The sequence below is a fragment of the Ctenopharyngodon idella genome, chromosome 3, assembly GCF_019924925.1.
Source record: "Ctenopharyngodon idella isolate HZGC_01 chromosome 3, HZGC01, whole genome shotgun sequence".
NCBI lineage: Eukaryota > Metazoa > Chordata > Actinopteri > Cypriniformes > Xenocyprididae > Ctenopharyngodon > Ctenopharyngodon idella.
In genome coordinates, this window is record NC_067222.1 from 2735683 (window position 1) to 2757379 (window position 21697).

Sequence of the window (21697 nt, forward strand, 5' to 3'; positions counted from 1 at the left end):
TTTGGGACCAATAACTGTACTTCAGGTGTGTGTAAAAAAAAAGAAAGCTCTCTCAATTAATTGCATCCAACATAAAAGTGTGTAAATATATATTTTGTGTGTATATATCTCGTATATATCGCTTTTTACTTTATATCTTTCCATCAACTAATCTCGATTAATCGCATCTAACATAAGTGTGTAAATATATATTTTGTGTGTGTGTATGTCACTTTTATTAGATGTGAATAATCGCGATTAGTCGAGTTGAAAGAACTAATCGCAATTAATTGCATCTAACATAAAAGTGTGTAAATATATATTTTATGTGTGTATATATATATATAGCACTTTTGTTAGATGTGATTAATCGCGATTATTCAATTTGACAATTTGTTTTACTTTATATCTTTCTATCGACTAATTGCGATTAATTGCATCTAACATAAGTGTAAATTTTTTTGGTGTATATATATATATATATATATATATATTACACTTTTGTTAGACACGATTAATCGCGATTAGTTAATTTGACAGTAATTGCATCTAACATAAGTGTGTAAATATATATTTTGTGTGCGTGTGTGTATATATATATATATATATATATATATATATATGTACAGCACTTTTGTTAGATGTGATTAATCGCGATTAGTCGATTTGACTTTGACTTTCTACCTTTTATTGATTTATCGATTTGACAGCACTAAAAAAAACTATCAAAAGAAAATTCAAAAGTTCCGAAGGAAAAGGCAAAAAAAAAAAAAATGGAAAGCTTGAATTACATTAAACAGTTCTTGGAGGAAACAACAACAACAACAACAACAAAAAGAATAAGAATAAAGAAAATAAGAACAAAGTTTGTTCAAAAGGAAAGATGAAAAAGTAGGTTTGAAAAGCTCAAAAAAAGGGAAAGACAAGGAAAAGAGAATGACTTTTATAAAAGCATTACTTAGTCAATTATGCAGGTACAATATGTGGATTAAGAGGAACATTGACGTCATTGTTGCTCCATCTGTGGACAAACCTGCATTTTCCCAACTTCAGCCAGCCAATTAAACAAGCGGCCGTCACAGTTTCTGACAGCTCAAGGGCGCGTGTGTAGTTATGACTCAACGCCTTCATAACACTTCAAACAAGGCCATTGTGGTTTCAGTCACTCTTTAATTCGTTCATCCACTGCAGCGAAACTTTCTCTCTTAATAAAACATACCAGGGACTTGAAAAATGTAGGAAAAACATGACGCACAAAAACGGAACATTTACATCAAAACAACAACACAAAGAAATTCAAATGAACGCGGCACAAAGGGAACTTTCTTTATACCTGAGAGTTGAAGCATTCGATAACACTTCCCTTCATTGATAAAACAGCATGACAGCGTTCCCAACTTTTCATGGAGCAAGAAGCTGTGCTCGGCTCTTTTTCAATAAAGGATTTTAGATTACGCTGCAAGATTTACTCCTGTTTTAGTGCACGTGACTCTGAGCGATTGTGTATTTGTTGTATTTTGGAATGTTTACATGTCTACATTTACATTAAAAATACTTTCAGGTAGCTGAAATATAACGTTTAACTTACTAATGAGCCGAGGGAAAAAACCCAATCATAAGCAGGAGGAAAGGTTGATATTATCAACAGCACCAAGGTGAACCAAAATAATATACAAACGAAAGAATGTATTTGCATAACAACAAACAAATATATGTTCGATTGCGTTGAACCACAAAATTCCAGCTTAAGATTCTAAAAGTTTGGAAAATTCTGAGTTAAATAGAAGAAATAAACTGGTAACACTTTACAGTGAGGTCTCATTTTCAACAATAGTTAAAATGCATTAGATGACATGAACTAACATTGAACAATATTTTATACATTTATTTATTTGGCAACTCTTTACAATAAGGTTTCATCTGTTAGTTAACTATATTAGTAAACATGAACTAACAATGACAACACTTCAACAGGATTTATTAATCTTTAGTCAATTATAATTTCAGCATTCAGTAATTAATTTTTAAAATCCAAAGACGTATTTGTTAACATTACTAAATGACCTGTGAACTAACACAAACAAACTACGAACAATTAGATTTTTACTAGCATTAACAAAGATTAATAAATGCTTTAAAAATATATTGCTCATTGTTTGTTCTGTTAACAAATGATTTTAAAGTTTTACCATTAATTTTAGTCTGTTTATTTCAATATTTATTAATTACATTTTTACTGTGAACACAAACAATGAACAATTGCTTTACACTAATTTTTATAAACTAACATTAACAAAGATTAATTCATATTTTTTATACTCTAAAAATAGTGCATTATTAGCTCATGTTAACAAATACAATAATGAATGTTAAAGGCACAATATGTAATTTTTCACCACTAGAGGTCGCTTATTCAAAACAAAGGTGTAGCTTGATGACGCCTTGATTTCGCGGAATCATGGGAGATATTGTCTTCACGTCTATAGCCAGTGGGAAATAATCTGACGGGACTTGGGCAGAAATCATATTCATGGATGAGCTAATGTATTAAAGATTTATTAACAGTAGTATGTAGTAGTATATAGCAGGGTATGGATCGGAACGAAGCCGCTGGAGTGATTGCTAATTAGAGACGAGTGCAACACACGGCTCTAGAGCAGTTGAGCTTTTATTATGCCACAGACGAGCGCTTCCGCTTCTTCCAGTCATGAGTAGGTGAGGTAAACCAGCGCTGTTTATCATATTAGACACATTTGTGTGTTGAAAGTTGTTATAATGCTATTCTGCGTTAAACAATAAGACTTACTGTGTTGAACTATATAACATGATTAGTTTTCTGTCGATGAATGTATCCAAACAGTTGCTCACCTGATATTTTAATCCAAAAAACTTACATATTGTGCCTTTAACAAATGAGACCTTATTGTAAAGTGTTACCAAGAAAGAAAATCATAAAAAATGATGTGTTGACAGTTATGTGCGTACAATTGAAATGTATGGGGAAAATGCACAACCGCTGAAGTTACATTATAGCTTGTCTGTTAATATATATGACAATATAGGAATATTTCGGGCTACATACAAGGTTATTTCCTAACATAAGTTTTTAAACATGTGGATTGGATGTAAAATAAAGGGTTTTATGAAGCAGTATGTTTTTCTGCGAGGTACAGCAGATGTATGTTAATTATATCACCCTGATTTGGACTGTATGATTAAAATATGGGATTAACAAAAAAAACAGGTGTAAATTTTAATATGTTTGTTCATGCAGTGACAGCAGAAGAAGTAGTTTTGTTTTTCTGTGTCCAGCACAGGAATGAGAAAAAAAAAGAAAAAAAAAAAAAGAACACACTTTAGACAGACAAGAAAACGAATGGTTTTGATTCTCTGGATCAATGTCTCTGTGTTTTTGCAGGTCCATTTGTCCTCTATTCGATTATTTATCAAGCAGGTCCTGATTTTTACAAAACAGTTTTTACTAAAAGTGCACAAATGCAATTACTGCTAAAGAAACACTTTGTTTAATGGCCTTTATAAACATACTAATGCTCTTTTTTCCCTTTTTTTAAGCGTCTTTCAGGTTGGCTGTTTGTCTGGATGGCTTTTAAGTTTGTGGAACTTGACGCTGTCGAGTTTCTCGAAGCGTTTGCCACAGTGCTCACACGTGTAGTTGAAGTGGGCTTCGGACGTGTGTTTCCTCATGTGCCAGTTGAGTGACGCTCGCTGTCGACACTGATACCCACATATCTCACATCTGTAGGAACAGGTTCAAGAAAAACACTTTTGTTGTGAGTAAGCACATTACACCATGAAGTGACATTTATTAAATATGGCAGACGTGTCAATATGAGTCTCACTGTAACGGCGTCTCTCCTGTGTGTGTTCGTCTGTGCACCTCTAAATGATTCTTGCGTTTGAACGACTTGCCGCAAGTCTCACATATAAAGTCTCGTACACCTGCATGAAAGAAGGTAAATGTGTGTTTCTGATTACTGATAAATATTAGTTGATTAAGAAAAGCATCAATTTAACCCTTGATGTGTTGAAAATGCCTTTACCTAATTTGGTGTTTAATACGAGAATACTTTTTGTGCGCAACAAAACAAAACAAAAATAATGACTTTATTCAACAATTTCCTCTCTACCCTGTCATTCTCCTACGCAGTTTACATTGAAGACACATTGCAGCGCATGAGAATGACACAGAAGAGAAGATATTGTTGAATAAAGTCGTTATTTTGGTTTTGTTTTTGCGCACAAAAAGTATTCTCGTCGCTTCATAACATTAAGGTTGAACCACTGTAGACACGTTGACTATTTTAACGATGTCTTTACTACTTTTCTGGACCTTGAATGTGGTAATTTTGTTGCTTTCTATGAGAGAAAATTTTCTAGGATTTCATCAAAAATATCTTAATTTAACATCTCCTAATAAGATTTGGACATTTATAGTGTCCGTTTCTGGATTAACACAGTGAAGAGCACCAGAAGCACAAGTAATATTTGATGGCTGTACCTGAGTGTATGATCATGTGCCGATGAAGATGGTTGGACAGATAAAACTTCTTCCCGCAGCCTGGATGAGGACAGACTTTGGTCCGGCCCTTCCTGTGCACCAGGTTCACATGATTCTGTCCAACATGCATCAGAAAACATCTTTTGAAATCAGGATTCAGAAGCAGAAAGTGTGATTTTTTTTCTGTACTTTACAAATGCTGCTCTTCCAATATGAGCTCCATGAGATCTTGCTCTTGAGTGTCAATATTACTAAATACGCAATATGATCTCTTGAATAACATCAAAAGCCTTCTCAGAAAAATAGTTGATCCACATTATAAATTACATATGCATTTATCATCAATGTGATTAATCTGATGTGCCAAAAATTACTCTAACTCAATAAATATTTAGCAGAATTACATTCCAGAGTATACAATATTTAAACCATCCTGTGCGAAAGGAAAGTTTAGTTCCTGTTTCTAAGGTCCGGTGAACAATTAGAATGTCTCCTTTGTGATGAACAATGAAACAGACAAAGCACCTGGCTTTTCAGGTTTACATCAATACATTTCACAGGGTATAATTCCCAGCTTCTATTTTTATCTGTTTGTACTGTGGCATTGGGATTGTCTTGCCACAGGCTCATTAGACATGCACTGCATACATGACCTCACCTGGAAACTGCTGATGGCCACGTACACCTGGCTGCAGCCTTCATACGGACAGTGAAACATTTTCAGCATGCCATCTGCCTCGATTACTGGACCCCTTCGGCTCCTCTTAGACCTGCAACACAAACATACACCACTGAATTGAGATCAAATCACATTTCACAGACTTCATACACCCAAATACTGCTGATGTCCCAAACGGAGTGGCTTCAATTATTCAATTCATTATGGCTACGTCTACATTTGAAAACGTATCTTTTGGGCTTCCGACCACACTGAGATTTACTGAGCGAAAAATTAGCTTTTTGAAGACACTTTCGCAAGTGGATAAATTTGAAAATGACTTATTCACATTGTAGTGTGGACTGCAAAACAATAACATATGTTATGATTTTAACCAAAGATATCTCTGTTTATAACGGTATGTGCTAGGGCTCGGTATTGACAAACATTTCACAATTCGATTCTATTTCGATTCACAAGCTTGCGATTAGATTCCAATTCAATATAGATGAATTGGGGCCAATCAGGCACAGTACATGGAAAATATGCTCAAGGAAAAAAATCTCTCTTAACTAATGCTTTGAACTATATAGGAAACACCAGTTGGTAGCCTACATTACTATAAAATTAAAGGTTAAAATTAACTGGTATAGGCTACTTACATTTAAAGTACACAAAATAATGTTCTTATAAATAATAATAATAATAATGTTATAATAACTTTTCAATGACAATTATGTTTCTACTAATTTTTTGAAATATAAACATTTAAATGGTGGCTGTCATAAAAAAACATGACAGATTTATTCAAACATACATTACATATTGACAAACAGGTTAAGTAAAAATACAAAGAATATGCAATGTAGCACATATATTTAGTAAAATGCTCCTATCTAGAGCTAATTTTTCCAGCTGACTAACAAGTTTGTGGTCATTGAATGGCTTTTCTGAGGTAAACGTAACATTACGTGACATAAACTAAGCTGTGTTATTGACATCTTTCCGCTGTTGAAACGCAGATTGAGCGATTACATGAGACATGATACGGATTTCAGTAAGTTATACTGTTTCTTTCAACATACCTTCTGATGTTCATACATGTTTATTTCATGAAAAGACGATCAGTTCATGTGAACTTCTCGCTGCCACTTCGCTTGATCTGAGGCAGCAACAGTGAACTGTCATGCCACATTAAAGAGCAGCAAAACGGTATTTATTGTTTGAATTTTGTAATAAAATTGAGAAATTGAAAGCTGAGACTGTGTTTTATATCAAAAGTAACAAAGCTTTTTGCGATCATCAACTTAAACAGCACAGACTAAAAGATCAATTCTTGGGATTTAATATAGGTTTATGAATCCATATAGGTTCATTAAAATGAGAATCGATTAAAATCGAGAAATATTTTTAAAGCAGCCCTAGTATATGCTATGTGCTATTCATTTTCACAGTGTTGCTAAAGATACGTTACGTTGTACGATCCTCATAATGCATTCCTACAAAGATGACAGAAAATTTACTCGCAATTGCCATCCTGTGGCAAAACATGAGGGCAATTGCGCTTGAGTTCAAAGTAGAAACATAACAAACATAACTTCAGCAGCGCTTGATTAAAAAGAATCGGTAACACTTTATGTTAAGGTGATGTAGTTACATGTTAACTACATGTACTTACTATAGTAGTAACAGTAAAGTATGCATAATTATAAGTAAGTAACACTAAACCAAACCCTAACCATAACTCTATAGTAAGTACAACTAGTTAATTAATATTACTTATTTGAGTAAGTACAATGTTACTACCTCACCTTAAAATAAAGTGTAACCAAAAAAAATAAATAAATAAGAAAAAACTGGCACACTGCTATTTCTGCTCCTATTAAAGTTATATGGGAGCAGAAATAGCAGTGTGCCGTTTTTCCCCCCAATTTTTTTCAGTTGCGCTTTAGACCATACATAGAATGGCGATTGAGTGTGACCTGAACACACAAGTAAGTAGTGAGATATTTTGCTAATAAAATGATTGTGCCGGAAGAATAGCGCGATAAATTTATAATGTCTGGTCTCTCTGTATCATCTCAGTGACCTTTTATTACATTTTACACATACACAGCAAGAGGATTTAAGCATCTTCCGAAGTTTCAGTGTGGACAAATGAAAATGGTGTATTCAAACGTGTCCAGATTAATGTATATGTGGCCTATGACACACGATATATCATTTTTGAAGAGTTTTTAGTCAGCAGTCAAATAATAAAGCACACTCCATAAAATATTAGCATTTTATTTTTAATAGTGCAAAAACCAGCGACAACAATGATTATAATGAGTACCGTGGGTAGTTGCTACATAGTTTTTAAGGTGTTCTGACAGGTTGTTAATGTGTTGCTATGTGGTTTCTAAGGAGTTCTGAGTGCTTGTTTACGCATTTTCATGCATATTTCAAAAAATATTTTTAGAGGTGTATGAACCTAGATGGCATGTATGAACCCAACCCAATCCAACCCAACAATATAATACTTCCCACAATTTCTTATCAATAAGGAGTCGTTTAATTGCTGGAACTTCAGGCATGTGAACAAAGGCGTAATAACGGTTAAGGCGTGTACAAAATTGCGACACTCAGATGTCTGAAGCCTGATGTCAAAGATTTTGAGTCAATATACATTACCGTCAGTAAGATTCTTTTAATGTTTTTGAAAGAGGTCTAGTTAGTGTTTAATTGATAAAAAATACAGTACAATTGTGAAATATTATTACAATCTGAAATAGATGTTTTCTATGTGAATATATATATATATGTTAAAATGTAATTTATTCCTTTGATCAAAGCTGAATTTTCAGCATCATTACTCCAGTCTTCAGTGTCACATGATCCTTCAGAAATCAATATGTCGATTTGGTATAATAAGCTTTAAACATTTTGGATTATTATCAGTGATGTTGTGCTGCTTATATATTTTTGTGGGAACAGCATTTATTCCAAACAGTGTTTGAGACTTAATAACACAGAAATAAGATCATGTTTTGTGTTTTCACAGTGGTACTAACCTACTGAGAGATTGCTGAAGCTCCTTCGGACAGTGCGTTTCTTCACTGGGATCCAACAACTGCTTCTCACCCAGATCTGAAACCAATAAACGTCAGAGTGTCTTCATAATATAAATCCTTAAAATAGCTTATACTACTGATACTGGTTAAACTGACACTAAACTCATAAGGAAGTAGTTAAAAAACAGGTTAAACTGTTTCAAAACACACATTTCTAGTACACTATGATTGCCTTATGAGTCATGCTTAAGAGAAATACAGGTCAGCAGTGGCTGTTGATGAACATGATTGGACTGAAACCTGTGTCGATGTTGGGCTGTGACGTCGCTTCTGACTGGCACATCTGATTATACGACATGTCTCCAATCAGAGTACATGTGACCTCCTCAACATCACCGCTGCCCACGTTCAGCTGAATGCCTTCAGACGCCAGAGCCTCATAACTGGGGCCTGTAATTATGATCAGCTACGGGAAGGAAGAAATAGAGTAGTAGTGATTCAAAGAGTTTATCAAATTCTAGGATTTAACATTGAAAATTCTGTTTAACCCATATGAATTTCTTTGAATTAAATATCCTAAAGAATCTGCAAATGCTCTATTTCATACAGCGAAAGTAAATTGTGGTTAAGTGGCGGTCAAGCGCCAAAAAGAACAAAAAGTAGATGGACCAGTCTGTTGTGATTGGTCTACTCTGCTCTGATTGGTCTTCTCGACATGTCAACAACACAAACTAAACTCTTCCAGTCCTCAGCTACAACTACAGTGCTTGAGGGTAGATGTTGTTCACGAGCAGCCAATGAAGACCAAATGCTGGCATTATGCAAATTTGTTACAAACATGTAGGTTCCTGCAGAAATTAAGACTGAAATTACTGACAAATCGTTTTGGCAGTTCAGAATCGGTTCTTTTGGGAGACAATAACTCTAAGACCTTTTACATTCAGAAATGGCTATAGTACACATCTGAAAAAAACATAATAGGGGCACTTTAAAAAAAGGGTGACGTGCTGTCGTGCTGAAAAGACATACACCATACATGTAAATGGACTCATTTGACTGCAAACGGTCAACATGTCCTAAAAATGCCCTAAAACTGGACATCTCCATTCTATGGCATATCCATAGGGGTCACCATATACAATGCAAATCAAAAGCGTCCAATGAGAGAGCAAACAGGAAGCAACAAGAAAAGCAGCTGAAAGTTCAGCAGCTCACAATGCAAAACAAGTAAACACCTGAACAGTACAACCCCTTTACCATGACTGGCTTCACAACTACACAACCAAGGCTGTGTTCGTAATGGAGCAGTATCGTGCTGCTTAATGCAAATTACACAGCATACACTTCATGCCGTCTACTACTGGTATGTGAAACAAAGCACATTATGCAATAATAAACATTTTAAAATATAGTATGTATGTAAGTAAATGTGAAAATTACCATCAAATAATAAGTAAAAGAGATTGCAGCTGATACTATTGTTTTATTAATAACAAAAAAAATGGAGGGTGAAGTTTTACTTTTTTTTTTTTGGTAATTCATGTATTACAGAAAAGATACTTAAAATTAAATCAGCATAAATCAAAGGAACTACAAGAAATACTAAAATAATGTATAACTACTTTTCAATTTAAATAGTTAAAATAGTCTTAATTTCTTTCAGGCAAAATATAATTTCTTTCTTTTGATTTTTGCTGTGAAATCTAAGTATACAGCAGAAATAGTATGCAGTATACCAAGTAGTATGCTATTTATAGCAGTATTTCTCAACTTCTGGTACTTCTGCTGTAGCAACTAAGTGGCTTGTTTTTTATTTACAAAAACTAGGAATAGCAATTTAAATTTATTTATATAATTATTATATATTATATTTATAATAATACTTCATTTAAAAATATCCAGAATGACAATTTCAGAAGTTTTAATAACTGAATGTTCTTAAGGGATTAATCTTTTTAATTAAGAATAATTTTACATTACTTTTCATAGTTGTTTGCGATTAAAGTATTTATTTATTTTTTTTACTCATAATTTTACTTTAAAGCATATTTTTTCTTATTTTAAATCATTTTAAGTCATCTTGTGGGCCCCTTGTGCAGTAGTTGACTCAGAGGCCCCCCATAATCCAACAAAATATTCAAAGGCCCCCCAATATAAAGTATAAAGTCAGAATATTTTAATATATTAATGCTATTAATATAAATTTTATTAAGTCACCCTATAAATTTTATTAAGTCATCTTCCGAGGCAGTGCCGGTCCTAGACTTCTGGGGGCCCCAAGCAAAACTTAGGCAACACCTCCCGCCCCCATTTGATTCCCAACTGTTTTATTAACATTAAATGACAAGGACAGCAGCAGGATTATTAGGCTGTTGTCACTTTAAGACCAAATGCAAAAAAGCAATCGTTTATGTTCACTTAATACATAACCGACTGCGTTTAAGTGAAGACTTGCCAAGATGGGCATTTTGACATATTTTTGCATATATTTGGTAGTTTAAACGCATGCCCAAAGCCCAAAGCCCAAAGTAGCCTACACTTGTCCGTGTTTCGCTCCGTCTCGGATCGCGTGCAAAGAAATCCGCCTGTGGAACAGTAACTCTTCAGCAGCTCAATAAGCTTTTAACTCTTTTTGTAGTAGCCCATCGAGCATGTCCGGCAGGAGACTGTACGTTACAAGTCATGTTACATGATTTGACTGATCTGGATGTTACGTAGGGAGGGTGACAGTGTTCCGCTTTAAAGGAAATGAACGGAAGGCGTCACCATTGTTTTCATAATCGTTGGAAGCCAAAATCAAAACTAAGACTATTGCATCCCTAGTCATTAAATCATATTTGAGAGCAAGGGGATCCCCTGGTGGTTTGGGTGCCCTACGCAACTATCGTACTTTGCATAATTGGAGGACCGGCACTGCTCTGAGGTTTACGTCATCCTCCAACCCCCTTGTAAGTTTGCTGAGGCCCCCCATTGGGCCCCGACCCCCTGTTTGAGAACCCCTGCTCTAGTGGGTCTCTTGTGACCCCTTTGACCTACCTGAGATCCTTCTAGAGTAGAGTGCTGGTCCGGTAGTTCACATTCGCCCATCACCGTCTGCAGATCCTGACCCTCAAATAGTTCGCTCTGCGCTGAGGAGGCTGCTAACGATGGGATGCTCTCCTCTACACCTTTTCCAGAACTATCATCTCCATCCTCCCTCTCCCGCCTGTCCGTCAAGGGCGCTGTGACAACCATGCATTCATATCTCTCCTCCGAGCCCCCTCTACCTTTTTCCTTGTTTTCTAATGTTCTTGAACCATCCGCCTGCTCTGTGACAGGGTCCGCCTCTCTCGCCGCATCCCGATCCGAGGCTTTTCCATCAGACTCGGCTTCTCGGTTCATGAGCACCTCCATCTCCCACACGGCCTGGTCACCCAGACAGTGCTCTGAGGCGGGAGGACTGCTGTGGGCCGCAGGGGAACCAGGGAGATCATTGAGGGATGTGCAGGTCATCTGATGGTCCATCTGGGACGCATGTTCATCATCGTCTGCCAACTCATTGACTGCATCTGAAAGATTAAGAAAAGATTCAATTCAATGTTCAATGTCAAATCCACTATATCAGAATGGGGTTCTTTAGAGAAAAGGAAGAGTTGTTGTAGTAGAGTGTTGTTACCATGCTGTCATTTTACACCGGACTGCTTCACAAATGAGGGTCAATTTAATGCTGGATTTGCACAAAAGATTAACATGACAGCACATGCTAGTCGATGAGTTGAATCAACTCCACAGCAACTACATAAATTTATCCACTAACCGTTCAGAAACGTCCAGTTTCATTCTAAAAGTTGTAACTTCTTCCTGAGTCTCTCCATCAGTGTCCGACTCTGGTTTGAACAATGTAAGTCTGAACACCGTTACTGACAATCCTCATTTTGGCTGCGTGAGATTCTCCAGCTTTGTTGTTGTTGAGCAACCGAAGCATCACAAATCAAAGTAAATGATTTCATAATACTTTGTCTGTAAAAGATGGTTTTATATGGATAATGTTTTCAAACCACTTACTCGCACGCAATAGTGGCCGTTGATTCTGTTTCCTATGCATTGACGGTAGCCAATCATAACAGTGGCCTTTTACAGACAAGCCTTAAAAAGCTTCTTAAAAAGTATTTCAGACAGAAGGTCAGAATGAGGGTTGAATTTCTCTTTTGTGTGTGTGTAAAAAAAACTTTATTAACATTATAAGTGGAACACGGAACATTATAAGTGGAACAAGGAACATTATAAGTGGAACAAGGAACATATTAAAATAATAAATAAATACATGTCATGACCCCTTTAAAAACGACAAACAACAAAATTACTAAAATTTTAACTCAAATTAAAATGAGAATGGAAAATATGAAAATACAAACTGATTCAAAACATTAATAAAAACTACAATAGTATCTCAATACTAAAATAACACTTATGAAATAAAAGGTTGTGATTTAATTATCAAGTATATAGTTTATTGCGCTGCGTGTTTCAGAGCAAATATCACTAACAGCTCATGAACTGGTGTTTTCATTTTTTTTTTTTTATATATTATCGTTTACTGAATCGAATACTAATAAAACATTTTTTTAATTTAAATAAAGCTTAAAAAAATAAAATAAAAACATTAATTGAAAAATTTAGCCTTGGCAACTAAAATTACTAACTGGAAATAAATAAAAACTAAACTAATATTAAAATAAACCTAAGAAAAATAAACCTAAATAGAAACATTAATAAACTATAGGTCATAAAAATGCTAAAAGCACATACTAAAGATTCTACTAAAACTTAAATGAAAACTGAAAATATAAAAATAAAAGCTAATAATACTAAAATAACACTGGTCTCACAAACTTCTCTGCATGTGCTGCGAGTTTAACGTTTATTTGTATATCTCGAGTTTAACAGGAACTCAATGTGTGCTAGGTTGACTTTATTTACATAATTTTAAACATTCCAAGTTTACAGCATTAAAATCTCGATGGTTTGAACGTTTGAAAGTTAATAATTTAAGACAATTATTAATTATGTAATTAACAAAAGTATATTTCTGTCTTAATTTTTTATAATTAGAGTTAATACTACTATTAAAATAGTACAAATAATATATACAAATATATATACAAACAAATAATTTTAAAGTAAATAAAATAAAAAAACTTAAAAGAACAAATATTTTATCTGTTTATTTGCATGTGACCATTAACTGTCATCAGAAAACAGTAAACATGCAAATATGTAGTTAAATTACTTCAAAAAAAATATTTAACATTTAAGTGGTTCGGCTGACAAAAAAGTTTGGAAACATACTGAAAACAGCGTAAGATTTTCCTACCCTGAAGCTGCCCGTGGTTTTGCAATCTCCTTCTCCTGGTGTTGATACGCTCACTGTCAGCAGCTTTCTTCTCTGGAGGCCTGTCCTCCTCATCTTTCTCCACAGCACTGTCCTCCACGTCTGACTCAGACTCACCCCCTGCAGGCCAAGACAGGTACTGCACAAACGAGTGACCAGCCACACACTGCCACAGTGCAGATGTAGATAAACCCACAGTGGGCTCCACCGCCTGCAGCTCAGGCTCATGCGGGCAGGACTGGAGGTGACACTGGTACCAGTTCACCACGCTCTGCAAGCTGGTGGCAGACACCTTCTTCCCTGTGAGGAGAAACAATATCCCATTTACGCGCTCTCAGAGACAAATGAACAGCAGACACACTAGTGCTGCTTCTTAAAAAATAAATGAATACCTTTATTCAGAAAGGATGAATTAAACTGATCAAAATTGACAGTAAAGTCATTTATGATGTTAAAAAAATGTTTATATTCCAAATAAATGCTTTTTAACTTTCTATTCATTTAAGTATCCTGAAAAAAAATGTATAATGATTTTCACAAAAATATTAAGCAGCACAACAGTTTTCAATAAGAATAAATGTTAAGAGTAATATGAAATAAATATAGCTGCAAGCAGCAATTACGGGGCCAAGCACAAAGAGCACGATAAGCCATGACCAGCGTCAGACCAGCTGCAACAACAAGCAAGTAACGACATTTTAAGAAGATTTCAGGCAAATTGGCTGAAAAATCATAAATACAGTCATTAGAAATATGATTAAAAAGGTTTATCACAGTCGACCAATAGGTGTTGCTGTGACCAAACTGATGTGGTGTGGTCAGAGGTGTTCTCAAAGTCCGGACTCCGGTCTGGATCCGGAGGGAATTCAATCCGGACCCGCCTCCATTTCATATTTCAAGAGCACTAATTGTGTGTAAAGGGAATAAAATTGTAAATTTCCCACTTTGATAAACGCATGTTAAACTTGTAAATCATTTGTTTCGTTTTTTTTTTGTCTTTTTGGAGATGGTCCGAAATAAAAGCGAAGGCGAGATATTTAAAGTTTTCCTACGTGACATTGTTGTCATGACCTCCAGTTCGCGTATGCCGTTTGACGTAATCGGGAGACACCACAGTGAGCGTTTGGATGGGTGAGGATGTCAGTTTCCAGGAAAAGAAAAGTTGATGAAGAAAGTAGAGTTTTCAAAGATGACTGGACAGAGAGGTATGTGTTCATTTTGCCCCAATCCAGCACGAAGCCGTTCTGTTTGATTTGTAACGAGACAGTTGGAGTTGTGAAGAGTGGAAATGTCAAACGCCACTATGAAACAAAACACACACATTTTAGCCGCTTTTCCACTGTCGGGCCAAACGGTTCCAGTTGTGTTTCCACTTGAGCCTGGTACGGCACGGCATGATTACAAAAACTTTTCTCGTCCCGGCTGTCTAACCGTGCTGAATCATGCTGAAGTGACGTCATAGTGCGTAACACGAGAATGAACCTCATTGGTTTCAGTTTCCGGAAGAGGTTTGTTCTTGTGCGTGTAGCAGGTTCTGCTTATGTTCGCTGATCAATATTTACATGCGAGTAAAAGCCTAAATTAAATGTATTCATCGTAACAAGCGATCGATTCTCTTCAGAAAATTTGGACTAAACCGCTCGATTCATATGGATTAGTTTTCCGATCTCTTAAAGGGATAGTTCACCCAAAAATGAAAATTTGATGTTTATCTGCTTACCCCCAGGGCATCCAAGATGTAGGTGTCTTTGTTTCTTCAGTAGAACACAAATGATGATTTTTAACTCCAACCGTTGCGGTCTGTCAGTCGTATAATGCATGTCAATGGGAACTCCATCTATAAGAGTCAAAAAAACATGCACAGACAAATCCAAATTAAACCCTGCGGCTCGTGACGACACATTGATGTCCTAAGACACGAAACGATCGGTTTGAATGAAACGCGTTCTGATGACGGAAGTGATCACTTGCGCTTATACTTCAATGAGTGCGAGACATCACTTCCGTTGTCAGAGAGCGTTTTCAGACCTCACACCCCGGATGCGCAAGGCAGTTGGACATAGTGGTGTTTTAGAGGTGAAAAATGATATAAATACTGTTCGGTTTCTCGCACAAACCGATTGTATTGTGTCTTAGGACATCAATGTGTCGTCACGAGCCGCAGGGTATAATTTGGATTTGTCTGTGCATGTTTTTTTGACTCTTATAGATGGAGTTCCCATTGACAAGCATTATACGACTGACAGACCGCAACGGTTGGAGTTAAAAATCATCATTTGTGTTCTACTGAAGAAACAAAGTCACCTACATCTTGGATGCCCTGGGGGTAAGCAGATAGACATAAAATTTTCATTTTTGGGTGAACTATCCCTTTAATGACGTTTTTGAAGCATCAAAGTGGTAGTTACAAAGGCAGTCAATGGAAGGAAATCTAATAGCATTCTGTCATCAAAAATATCTTAATTTGTAAGACGAAGGTCTTATAGTTTTGGAACGACATGAGGGTGAGTAATTAATGACAAATTTCATTTTGTGGTGAACTAACCCTTTAATGACCGTACAAATTCGATTAAACCATCAAAATATTAGTTCAATATTTTATATATATTTTTTAATATTTTAAATATGAGGAAAGAACAAAACTCTAAACTTGGTTAAGGTATTTATCTAACCAAATTATTTGGCAAAAAAGGCAAAACAGAGAAAAACATAAAAAGTTCAGAAAAAAGCATACATTGACTACAACATAAGTTATTAATATTACATTGGTTCGCTCTTGTTTTTGCATGTGTTCACAATTGTTTTTTGTATGACACTGTGGTTATAAATTATGTCCGCACAAGTTTCAGTGCATTATCATCACAAATAAAACAACTGACTTAAAGCACAACTGAAGATGTCAATTTTCCTGGGTCGGACATCACTTTTGACTACTGTATATTCAGAGAGGCTTCAGAAATACTACTTTGTGAAAAGTGGTTTGGATTACATGTGTACCTGTCAGTAGATGAAACCGATATAAAACATATAAATATTACTCACCTTTCCTGTGACTGCTGCATTGTTCAGGAATGGATTTCTTCCTGTCCATCACAACACGAGACATGTTAAAAAGAAAAGCTACATGAAGCTAACTAGTGACCACTCACTCACTTTCATTGTATTGAAAATAGCTCGCACTTTCTGCTAAATATCTCTTTGTGTGTGTTTTACACAAGTCTAAGGGGTTTGGGAAAATATGAATGATCTATTGACAATTCAATTAAACAAGGAGCCTATATTAGGTTAATTCATCACAGTAGACATGAAAGGCCAAGTCAAGCACATTGCATTGTGGGAAGCATATGGAAATGTCATGGTATACTAAATTATGACCATATTCATGTACCATGGCGTTTGCATTATACTCTAAGATGCTTCAAGAAAATACTATTATAGTAAATAAACAATGTATAGTAAGGTATACTATACATGTTTAGAAAAATACATGTAAACAAACTAAAATAAAGCAATAAATCAATAAGGTAGAGCCTAATCAATGGCAGATTCAGATTACCAAAGAACACTTGCAAGATAAAAAAGGAAAACGAACTTGGTTGTATCAGACAAGAATAGTTGTGCACATAACAGTCCACAAACACATGCATGCATGAATTTATTGGACAGCCAGCTGAATTGCAATGCTACATTTACCCAACTTCTTGATTTTGAGTGATTCGTGATCAAATATGGCTTTTATGGGTCACTCATAAAGTATGTATACATACCTGCCGTATTTCTGCTGGTATTTTTCTCCATATGCCGAATTAAGAAGGATTAAATACTCGGCGAGCCCCGCGTCGCTCATACTCGTGCGCCGGCGCAGCTCGCTCCAGACCTGGTGTGCTTCTCCCAGATAAACCCGCCGCACATCGTACTTCTTCCGCGATTCCAGCCGCCGCTGTGCCCGATCCGCATCTGTCAGCCGGGGTCGACCCCTGCAGCGGCGTAAAATGGCTTTAATTTGCTCTCCGGTGGCTTTGGAGTCTGTGTTTACCGCCGCCATGTTTTGTATCAGCTGTTGAGTTGTTATGTTTTGTCTTAAAGGGAAGTGCTGTGTGTAGCCTTAAAGGAAGTGGATTTTTTTTTACATTTTATTTTATTCAGTTTTTTATTTTTATTGGATTAATATATTTTTTTTAGATGAATAATGCGTGAAATTTACGATAAAAATATATATTTTTTCGAAATTAAAACGAGGATAATTTAATATGCGTTTGAACCGACACATAGATTTGACCAATCAACCGTGAGCTCTCTTTTATGACAGCCAATCAGATGCGTCGTTCCAACAGTAGGTAGTGGGACGTCAAGTTCGCGGGAGATGATGATGATGCATGTTACTTTCACGTTGTTGCTGTAAATAAGTCATACTTACATTCAAATGAATAGTTGCTAATATCAATCATTCTACGCAAATTGTAATGGCTGATATTTTAGGAGTCGTTTTCAGACGATTTGCATCAGGAGCTGTAACGAGTGATTTACTATTTCCCTCTAGTGTAGAAGGCAACACGTTAGTGATTGGGGAAGTAAACATCAGAAGATCTGTGTTATTTCTAGCCGCGGTCACAGCTGCCACAGATCTGGGGCTCAAAGTGCTGTTTTTCACACAGACTCCATTTCAGTCTCTACCGGTTTCTCTGAGGGCTTCAGTTCCTGGACTAAAACTAGAGAGTCTGAAGGTAATAATAATGGTTTGTTTGAACAGCGTCAAGATAATTAATACATGACAATTCAGTCAGAAATGCGAATTATCGACATGGTCAAAAGTTTTTAATAAAGTCCGCCTGTAGTCAATAATTTTATCCATTAAATCTCATCACCAAAATTACACATTTAAACGTTTATTTCTGAAAAAAAAAAAAAAAACGTTTATTTCTAAACTATATATGTGGATATGGATATGCTAATTAGCCCCGCCTCCACTCACTTGCACGAGCTCAGAGATCCACTTGGTCAACTTACAGATGTAAACGCTGCACAACTGTATCGCTTTTTAAAATGTCGGACACAAAACGGTGATTAATATGATTAGCCTTTTGCTTGACTATGTTATCAAACATCTAATAATGTGTTGCTAATGTTACATGAGGACTCCCTTGCTTCAGAGCAGTCCTAGTTAATGATATGCTACAGCCCGCTGGTACTTTGACTTTCCGTACGTGCAACATGTCGGAAGTGCTGGTTCACAAGGAAAACTTGGGGTACACTGAAGGTAAAAATAGAGAAGTGCCGGTACTCCATACTCACTTTGAGCAATGGACATCAGAAACACCAGCGATTTCAAACTGCGTTTTTGAGACTGTTTTTTTTTTTCACTGCAGTTTTAAAGAGAATATACTCAGCAATGGTATTGACTTATTAATTTGCACATGGTTTGTCTTAAATCATATTAAAAACACCACATAGACATATAAACAACATTAAAAACTTGATTTTCACCACAGGGGGTCTTTAAGTAAAATGCTTGAAAATAAAGTAAATGCTGTAACCTTTATATTGTTATTAATATTTAAAAATTAGCATTTTTCATTGGACTGAAGCAACTTAGGTTTACTTGATTATCCATTCATAATTTTTTTTTTTTAGAAAAATCATGTTAAAATGTAAGTATCAAATATGATACATAAGACTTTCGAGGAAGGTTTCTTTGTTCATCTCTCAGTCATCATTGTATTGCATTACATTATATGTTTGAAAACTACAGAGTTTTGATCATAAAACTAAGCATTTGAATATCATCTAAGACATACTATTGGCAGATAACTGATATTTATATGCATTTTATGTAAGTAGTCTAAATACTATTATAAAGATCTCATTGATTTACATTACAAGCTATCAGAATTTCATCTTACTTTTTGGCCAAATATCAGCAACTGCACTAAATAGCATATTTTTGCTCAGTTTGGGCCTTTGAATAAAATCAAGGTGTTTTGTCTGGCTGTTATATCAGGTTTTACAAGATTAATGAGCAAAAAATGCCAAATATAATTCGTTCTGAATAAAAGTCATCTAATTCATATTTTCATGCATCTTCACTTACAGAATGTGAAGTTTGTGTATGTGAAGACTTTGAAGGAGCTAGTTGAGGATGTGGCGTCCCTTCATGAGCTGGCGTCAGAGGCCGCGTCTCCTCCCTCTCTGATCATCGTGGACGGTCTGGAGAGGTATTTACACGGGCCTCAAGGCGGACCGCTACAGGACGACCTGGGCCCTGTGGCCCACGTGGCAGGCCCTCCTGCACGACACTGCTGCTTTTCTCACACAGATCCACCAGAACAGAGCAGACGGCCAGGGCCTGTGCAGGGTCATGGTCTCCTTTCAGAGTGAATGTGAAGGCAGTCGGGACAGTGAAGCCCCTGATCTTCTCCTTTCTGTACTGGACCGTTACCTCCGGGTGAGGTGTACCTTGGAGGAAATGGCGGGGCAGAACGAGTGGCAGGTGTATCTGTCAGGCACATGTCCTTCGTTGGCCCATCAAGGACAGCAGTGGCACATGGTGCTGCAGGCAGGAGGTGCTGTGGAGTTTCGTCCAGTCATCAATGGAGAACAGCAGATTCTGGATCAGCAGGACAAAAGCAGACCGGAAAATGAGAGACGTGAAGATGGAAAATAAAATGTTAATATTCCAATGTACTGTAACCGATTTTTATTTCTCAGTTTGACCAGCTATACTTGATTTATAGGAACGTTGGTGTTTACTTGTAATGTTGACAAAGTAACAAACTTTGACTAAATACAAATATTTTGCATCTCAGTCAACTATACTTGCAGGATTTGGATAGTATTAACAATGTTTAAAGTTTTCTAAAGTTTGAAAAAAAATTTCATCATTAATTTGTTGTACATCAACTATGCTTTTTTATTTACAGACTGTTATTTGTTTACTTTTGATTACATTGCATTTAATAAAAACCCTTGCATTAAAAGATTAGAAAACGTCCCAATGAGATTGCTTGCTCAATATTTCAATAGTTTGGTTCAGTGTTTGCTGTAAGCTATGAGAGTTCCTCTGAACCCCTCCACCTCCCCAGCTCCACCTGCCTAGATCTGCTATGGGTTTTGTCTATTTATGCAGCAGCAGCGTCTCTGTGTATCTACAGGGCTTGGACAATGAATCTGAAACACTGACCAATATAGTGTTGGAAGTTTTCCGCCTATGGCTGAATCCCAAATGGCACACTTCTATGCACTTTCGGTCTTGTGGACTTACAATGGCTGCCGCGTGCGCGTGTCCGTTAAGTCCACGAGACCGTAGAGTGTCCCATTTGTCAATTTTAGGCTTTAGTAGGGTGTTCACGAGCGGCCGATATGTGCCGTCAATGCGCACTTTTGCTGATCCCACGCTGGTGCGAGCTCCGCGGCAGACTTCTTCCCGACAGTCAAAGTGCCGTTACGTCATGAAAGTGCAGACTCGTAGGAAGACTGCGAGTGTTTAGGGTGCTATTTGGGATTCAGCCAAAATATGCATTGCCTGGTGGCCAATCTTCAGAGTTCAGAGTTTAAAAGAAGACAAATTAATGGTGTGCATCTTGCTGGCTCATCTGTGACCAGGACAGCAAGTCTTTAGCCTCGTTTCCACCAAAATTACCCAGAACAATTTGTCCCAGGAACTTTTTTTCCCCCCCAGACCTGTTGTTGTCTGTCCAGAGATGTCCAGGTACTAACCCAGATTGTATCCAAAAAACATAAAACCACAGCTACCCAACTCACTGCAGAATTAAATGCACACCTTGACTCTCCTGTTTCCACCAAAACTTCCTCGGGAGCTCCACGGAGTCAATATTAATTGGTTGGGCTGCTATAACCAAAACTTTGGTCACTTATGCCAATGCCAAGTGTCGGTTTCATTGGTGTCAAAATCTTGGAAATGCAGATCTTGGGCTGTGGACAAGATGAAACATCTCTGATAAGTCCATCTTCACTGTCTTTCCCACATGGGTGTGAAGAAGCTCCAAAGAGGCATAACCCCTGGACTGTTGCTGCCCAGAGTGAAGCACAGGGTGGATCAGTGATGTTTGGGCTGCAATGTCATGTCATTCCCTATACTGTGCTTGATGTGCACGACTACT

At 36.5% G+C, this 21697-nt stretch overlaps 2 protein-coding genes across 3 annotated transcripts; one reads left to right on the top strand and one right to left on the bottom strand.

Moving 5' to 3' along the window:
• Window positions 1-644: 644 nt before the first annotated feature.
• Window positions 645-17631, bottom strand: znf653 (zinc finger protein 653). 2 transcript variants are annotated; one of them, XM_051888093.1, is made up of 10 exons: window positions 17348-17631; window positions 16623-16663; window positions 13563-13880; window positions 11246-11757; window positions 8510-8675; window positions 8210-8285; window positions 5157-5268; window positions 4499-4613; window positions 3840-3939; window positions 645-3736 (listed from the first exon to the last, which is right to left on the bottom strand). In XM_051888093.1, the coding sequence occupies exons 1-10, from the start codon at window positions 17623-17625 to the stop codon at window positions 3559-3561; spliced, it is 1896 nt and encodes a 631-aa protein (XP_051744053.1). In that variant the 5' UTR covers window positions 17626-17631; the 3' UTR covers window positions 645-3558. The 2 variants fall into 2 exon arrangements, with proteins under 2 accessions (XP_051744053.1, XP_051744054.1); XM_051888094.1 differs by lacking the exon at window positions 16623-16663 and having other exon boundaries at window positions 17348-17608.
• A 395-nt stretch (window positions 17632-18026) lies between these two features.
• Window positions 18027-20568, top strand: swsap1 (SWIM-type zinc finger 7 associated protein 1). The gene is given in 3 exon segments (XM_051888109.1): window positions 18027-18304; window positions 19671-19856; window positions 19858-20568. Coding segments are annotated over 3 exon segments (831 nt in total). The 5' UTR covers window positions 18027-18043; the 3' UTR covers window positions 20242-20568.
• The last annotated feature ends 1129 nt before the right edge of the window (window positions 20569-21697 follow it).

What these genes read in the sequence shown, in the direction of transcription:
- znf653 (XM_051888093.1), bottom strand. Translation starts at nt 17,625, where the DNA reads ATGGCGGCGGTAAACACAGACTCCAAAGCCACCGGAGAGCAAATTAAA. An exon ending in TACCAGCAGAAATACGGCAG is followed by an intron (nt 16,664 to 17,347) that starts GTATGTATACAT and finishes TGTGATGGACAG; the next exon opens with GAAGAAATCCATTCCTGAAC. An exon ending in ATGCAGCAGTCACAGGAAAG is followed by an intron (nt 13,881 to 16,622) that starts GTGAGTAATATT and finishes TTCTCCTCACAG; the next exon opens with GGAAGAAGGTGTCTGCCACC.